The sequence below is a fragment of the Neomonachus schauinslandi genome, chromosome 4 (genome assembly GCF_002201575.2).
Source record: "Neomonachus schauinslandi chromosome 4, ASM220157v2, whole genome shotgun sequence".
Taxonomy (NCBI): Eukaryota; Metazoa; Chordata; class Mammalia; order Carnivora; family Phocidae; genus Neomonachus; species Neomonachus schauinslandi.
The window spans coordinates 107,371,836-107,378,800 of record NC_058406.1 but is presented as its reverse complement, the minus strand read 5'-3'; the positions used below and the strand labels follow the sequence as shown (position 1 = coordinate 107,378,800).

At 36.8% G+C, this 6,965-nt stretch overlaps 1 protein-coding gene across 1 annotated transcript; it reads left to right on the top strand.

Moving 5' to 3' along the window:
• The first annotated feature begins 1,991 nt into the window (after window positions 1-1,991).
• SNAI2 (snail family transcriptional repressor 2) lies at window positions 1,992-5,325 on the top strand. Its single transcript, XM_044914205.1, has 3 exons — window positions 1,992-2,216; window positions 3,054-3,596; window positions 4,501-5,325. The coding sequence occupies exons 1-3, from the start codon at window positions 2,138-2,140 to the stop codon at window positions 4,683-4,685; spliced, it is 807 nt and encodes a 268-aa protein (XP_044770140.1). The 5' UTR covers window positions 1,992-2,137; the 3' UTR covers window positions 4,686-5,325.
• Window positions 5,326-6,965: the final 1,640 nt, after the last annotated feature.

Genomic DNA, 6,965 nt, shown 5'->3' with positions numbered 1-6,965 from the left:
GCGTGATGAGCCCCCCTGGACATGTGGTGGGGAACTCGGCTCAGTTATGCATCTGTAATCCAAATTCAAGGTTTTTTTTTTTCTTTTCAAGCATAGTGAATTACTGTTAAACTTTTTAAGTGAATTTTTAAAATATACACGTCAGCAGGTTATCTTGTGTAATAACTACCAAGAAATCAATACCAAAATGTTCTCTGACACTCTTTGGTACTATCAATAGGCAGTACAGAGTGAAAGGAAGAAATACAAACAATTTACCTTTGCTCAACTATATTATATTTCTAACAAAATGTGCCTTTTGCAGGAAATGGGGCAGAAAGAGCAAGGAGGACTCCTGTTCCAATAAACCAGGTGCAAGTAGCAAGCTCAGAAAACTTGCCCTGAATTATACTCTAGTTTATAGTTTGCAGAGCAATCTAATCCATATTCACATTTTCCTGTCTGCTACAAATACTATTCCTATTAACATAAAGACTCTTCTAAATTCATTTCTTTGGCATTTAAATTATGACTGTTGGAAGAAAAAAAATAGAATCATTGAAATTGGCTCAGAAACTTGTGAGTGCCCCTACTTTTGTCCTCCCCCCTCCCACCAGCACACAGGTTTGTTTTCTCCTCCCAAGATTAAGAAGTTATGCAGCCTGACAATGCATTTTCCTCTTACAAGTCTTGACTTCACCACTATTATTTTCTTTTTCACTTTTTTCTTCCAGCACCTGTTAGAAACAAGGGTAGGGTGCTTGTTGCAAATCTGTTCTTTCCTCAGTCTTTAAGCAAAAGGTAGGGAGAAAAGTCTGGAATGGTCTGAGATGCTTGAAAATACAGTAGAAATTTTACTTTTAAAATTAGCTACCCTGGAGGATTTTTAGATTTAATACCATATACAAAAAAATCAAAGTATTTTCGCTGGTTACTAGACTAGCTCCTTAGAACTTTAACCAAGCAGTAGACATAATGGCATCCTTTCTTTAAAAATACAATCCAGGAAACTGGCAGATACTGAGATGAATTTTGATGATTTTATACTGAAGAAAATAGTACCATATAAAAGCAGATAAATATTTGAAATGAAATAATTGTCTCTAAAGGCCCATTCATTATATATATGTATATGAGATGTCATATATATACATATATAAATACATAGAGATACATTTTGGTTCCTAATGACAGGTTACATACTGCCCCTCTCTCTGTGCAGCGTTCCTTCTTATCTTTGTTGTGTCCCAGTTCTTCCGATAAGCAGGTCTTTCATGGGCTACAAAGCATTTCTTTCAAGCCACCATAGCTAATATGGTGACATGATTACTTAATTTCCACGAGGAAGTGCGCCTCTGGCTTTGCTGAGCCTTTAAAGACATGAAGTGCATTCCCAGCATTCAGAACACTCACGGCATGTGGCTCGGCCCCTTTTGCAGACCAGGGAAGCCCCCCACTGTGGGGGCGCCCTCCTCACTCACAGGGGCTTTTGTCTTGACGGAGCTACCTTCCTTTTTCAAAAGCCAAAAGTTAATTGTTCAGTCCCTGCACAAGTAAAACCTCTCCGAATGCCACTTCCAAATATAGGCTCTCATTAATACCAGAGGCTGACCTGGGATCTTGTAGGACACCCTTTCCTTCCTCTAGCGAACATTTTGTCCCATTGCATTTGCTTTACCCGACATCTGGAAGCCAGGCCCGCTTTAGAAATCACACTTCCTAGGACTTATCTAGCTCTCTGAGAGCACGAATAACTGGCAAGCTAAAGAAGTAAAATTAACCTCTCTTGAAAATACTTAGGCACATTTTTTCGTCTCCACTGAAATCCCGAAGAACAGCCCATTTTGAACCAGAATAATTTAGTCTGACAACAGATTCTTCCTCTGTTCACAGCTGTCCCAGAGGGAGGAGCTGAAATCTGAAGCTCTCCGCTGTGATTGGATCCTTCTTGCAAAAGAGAGGAAAAAAAAAACCCTCCCAGCCAAAACGGGCTCAGTTCGTAAAGGAGCCAGGCGACTTCAGAGGCGCCGGCCCGTCCGCCTGCCGCACCTGAGCGCGGCCCCAGCCTGAGCCCAGCCGGCCGCGATGCTCTAGGGACCGGCCGCGTCCTCCGCCGGACCGTTATCCGCGCCGGGCGCCCGCCGGACCCGCCGGCAAGATGCCGCGCTCTTTCCTGGTCAAGAAGCATTTCAACGCCTCCAAAAAGCCCAACTACAGCGAACTGGACACACACACAGGTAAAAAATAAATAAATAAATAAATAAAATTTTAAAAGGAAATGATATCTATCATCTCTCTCTCTCTCTCTAGATTATATATATATATATATACATATATATATGTATATATATGTATATATATATATACATATATATTGATACATGTTACAACTCAAATATTATTACAAAAGAACCAAAGACAAAGTTGTTTTCCTTTCAAACAGTGTCCTAAAAGAGAGTTCAGATTATTTTGATCATTTAGGGTAAGTTTTAATTCAAAACTTTTAGAACTCTTAACTGACAAGGAAAACTTCATTCAACTCTTGCAACTTCATTTTCTAAAGCTTGTATATACATGCATAATGAGTATATGGAGGATGAGTAACACAATACGTAAATGTTGAATTATTGCTTTTTTCATGTAATAAGGCTCCTTTCCTTCAGAGAGCAGCTTGATCTACACGTATCTTTGTACTCACAGTCATAGAACCTGCAAATAACCCATGCATAAAACAGAAAATAACTTTTTTGTATCTTTAAAATAATATATAAGTTTTTCCTCCTCAGTGCAGACTGTGAAGGCACTCACTTGGCTGCACTCCCTCACTGCACAGCATGTTATAGCTCCTGTCACACTATATATGCAGGAGGCATAGATGTGCATTAAAGCACAGTAACTCTGTAGCAGCAAGGGTGGAAATGAAATGTTTTATCAATGCCTATGTCTTCCTAAATGAGTCTATTTACTTCATTATAAAGTCCTCTGTGTGTGTTGTGTTGCAAAGTAGCTCCTTAGTGTGTTTTCAAGTTATTTTTTTACCTTAATCTTCTTTCCTTTCCTTTTCTTTCCCCTAGTGATTATTTCCCCATATCTCTATGAGAGTTACCCCGTGCCTGTCATACCACAACCAGAGATCCTCAGCTCGGGAGCATACAGCCCCATTACCGTGTGGACTACGGCAGCTCCATTCCACTCCCCATTATCCAATGGCCTCTCTCCTCTTTCTGGATACCCCTCAACCTTGGGGCGAGTGAGCCCCCCTCCTCCATCTGACACCTCATCCAAGGACCACAGTGGCTCAGAAAGCCCCATTAGTGATGAAGAGGAAAGACTACAATCCAAGCTTTCAGACCCCCATGCCATTGAAGCTGAAAAGTTTCAGTGCAATTTATGCAATAAAACCTATTCAACTTTTTCTGGGCTGGCCAAACATAAGCAGTTGCACTGTGACGCCCAGTCTAGGAAATCTTTCAGCTGTAAATACTGTGACAAGGAATATGTGAGCCTGGGCGCCCTTAAGATGCACATTCGGACCCACACTTTACCTTGTGTCTGCAAGATCTGTGGCAAGGCGTTTTCCAGACCCTGGTTACTTCAAGGACACATTAGAACTCACACTGGTAAGAGAAAAACTAGCCAGGAATGTTACTGTCTGATAGAATGAAGCTCTGGGCTGGCTGTTGAATTTGCATTAAGTAGTGACACAGTGTTTTTAATGATGGATGATCATTTATAGCTACTTCCTGATGACTCAAAAAGTTGTTAGAGCAGAGCGCTCCATTTCTTGTTAACAACCTCTGCTCCAGAGACTGCAAACAGCATTTAGACTTTGGAAAGTAGATTCAGAAGGTTTGGTATCAAAGATCAGTTAAAAAATCAGGAAAGATGTACTTGAATGTGTGTTCTGTGAAACTGCTCCCAGTATTCAGCAAACACAAATGTTGCTATCTTAATCAATTGCTCTGGTAGATATGTGAACGGCTTGCCTATAGTCTTCTGTTGGTAACATTCTTGCTGTGATATCTATCACCCCTTAGTAAGTTGGATAGTTAGAACTGAATTTACTCTCCATTGTTTTATTATGTTTTGTTTTTTGCTGCTGAATATTTTATTCCTAACACAAAATCATCCTAGGGAGCCAAGGCATTTATCCAACCTTAGTCATAATACAGAAGGAGGGAAAAGGGGAAATATTAGGAAATATTGGGAGGAGCTCAACATTAGCTGCACCTGCTGAAGCAGAAAGCTTTAATATGTGAAAGTCCTAGAACTACATGAAATATTTCTGCATGACTGGCAGCAGTAACAATATTCTTGGTGTGATTCTTTTTAATGCAATATTCAAATTTATCTTAAAGGGCCAGATATGAAAAAAAGTATCTGTTATGGGGAATTTTAATCAAGTTTTTTTTTTTGACAAAATGTGATTGTTATTCGCAAATGTTATCTGAATGTTATCTGACTTCATGTTTCCTCTAAAAACACTGACTGTCTTTCTTTCTCAACCCCCACCCCCACCCCCCGGGGAGAAGCCTTTTTCTTGCCCTCACTGCAACAGAGCATTTGCAGACAGGTCAAATCTGAGGGCTCATCTGCAGACCCACTCGGATGTAAAGAAATACCAGTGCAAAAACTGCTCCAAAACCTTCTCCAGAATGTCTCTTCTGCACAAACATGAGGAATCTGGCTGCTGTGTAGCACACTGAGTTACGCAATCAATGTTTACTCGAACAGAATGCATTTCTTCACTCCGACTCCAAATGACAAATAAAAGTCCAAAGGCATTTTCTCTTGTGCTTACCGACCAAATAATGTGTATAGACACACAGACACATGGACACACACACACACAAACACACACACACACAGGCACACACAGGCACACACACTAAAAGCTGCAAGAGCATGAAATCCATGTGTTCATATTTAATCCTTTCCATGTGAAGTTTAAAATTACTATATATTTACTGACAGCTAGATTGAGAGGATAAAAGACAAGAATCTTTCTCTTCAAAAGATGAAGCAAGAAGCACATTGCATCTTTTCTCACTAAGAAAGAATGCAAAGATTTACATTGCTGCCAAATCATTTCAACTGAAAAGAACAGTATTGTTTTGTAATAGAGTTTGTAATAGAATTTCCTATAGGAAGAGAATTTGCCAGACACTATCTCAGGTGCCTTATAAAGTATTCCAAGTTTACTTCATTACATGTCTGATGTCTGGTTATCATTGTTGAACTAAAGCCTTTTTTGATTACCTGTAATGCTTTAAACTGTATTTTTAAGAGAGAGACCAAGAAAGAGAAAAAAAAAAAAAAGAACAAGAACAAAACACAGGAGAATGTATTGAGTGTTTTGTTTTTGTTTTTGTTTTCGCCAATAAAGAGTATGCTCCTTGGGGGAGGAGGGAAAGAATAGCTTTGAACATTCCTGGTGCATGCTCCATGTCTTACCTTTTAAAAGAATTTTTAATGATTTTCTAAAATTAATTAAAGATGGGAATAAGTGCAAGAAAGGATTCTTAGAAACTCAGTAATGTACTTAAACTATTTTAAATGCATACAACAAATGCAATCCATACAGCACCCTTCCAAGTGCCTTTTTAAAGTAATTGTATAGATGATGAGTCAATGTAAATTTGTGTTTATTTTTATATGATTGAATGAGTTTTGTATGAAAGTGAGATGTTGTCTATAGCTGATGTCTATAAACAACCTGAAGACTTGTGAAATCAATGTTTCTTTTTTAAAAAACAATTTTTAAAGGTCCTTTTTTACAATAAACATTTTTGATCTAAAATCTATTGTTTGTATACTATTTTCAGAGACTTTACTTACTTCATGATTTGTATCAAACTTCTATACAAAGAATTGTTTTTTCTTAATAAGAGAAAAAGTGAATAACATTTTTATGAATATCAAGTGTTATTTTATGTATTAGATTATAATAAAGTATACTGCTAGTATTTTTTCTTTACTCTTAAGATAATACTGTCACATTCAAAAAGATAATATCACAATAGTAATAGTTTGTTAGTATATCCCTTTAACAAAAAATCGCACTTCAGAGTGCTAAAAATATTCATATTATTAATAGTCAAGAATACTTTTCAAAACTTTTTATTTATGATGACTTTATTAGGTTGCTCTTTGCAATCAAATTACAATCACTCATTGTAATGAGTGATTATCACATAGACCCTGGAATAGTTTAAGTTTTTTTTTGAATAGTTTAAGATTTTTAAAAGAAATATCATTTAATGAGATGTAAGAGAAAAAATAGAAAATCTACATGTAAAGATCAGGATAAAATGGATTTATCATATCTTACACAAGTTGGAAAATTAAACCATGCAAAGAAAATTCCACATTTAGTGATATAAAAGAAGGGATAGGTTTGATGGGAGCAGGGATAAATTATACAAAGTTAAGTTTTCCATTTATAGTTTTTTGAACAAGCCCTGACCCAAACTCAAGATATATTTAATAAAATATAGCTCGAGCAGCCATTCCTTATACAAGCACATGCTTACAAAATTCTTGGATTCTAACTCATATGTAAAAATGTTAACCATTATAGGCATTGTGACAATTACCAAAGTGTATTTGAATCCAAACTCCAAACCCATTATGAGGATAGTTCCTGCTACCATTAAGCACTTCTTGTATACTCAGAACTTGCAGAATTATTGTTTTTCCTTCTAATGTCCTTGTGATACAAATAAAAGCCAGAACTAGTATCTCAAAGATATTAGTTATAGACCATTAATAAGTGACCTAAGATACCAATACTATTCCCTTAATGTTCACACACACTCCACTGTATGTTATATTTAAATTTTTAGCAACTCCAACTTACTGGCTTTATGTCCTTGTGCAACTTACATATAAAAGGTGTGCATTTGACTAAAAAAAGAAAAACTTTTAACTTAACATTCCAAATATATATATATATATATATATATATATATATATATATATATATA

Excerpts from the sequence above, each read along its gene's own strand:
- SNAI2 (XM_044914205.1), top strand. The coding sequence starts at position 2,138 with ATGCCGCGCTCTTTCCTGGTCAAGAAGCATTTCAACGCCTCCAAAAAG. Across the intron at positions 2,217-3,053 it reads CGAACTGGACACACACACAG|TGATTATTTCCCCATATCTC; the intron begins GTAAAAAATAAA and ends TCTTTCCCCTAG. Across the intron at positions 3,597-4,500 it reads AGGACACATTAGAACTCACA|CCGGGGAGAAGCCTTTTTCT; the intron begins CTGGTAAGAGAA and ends CACCCCCACCCC.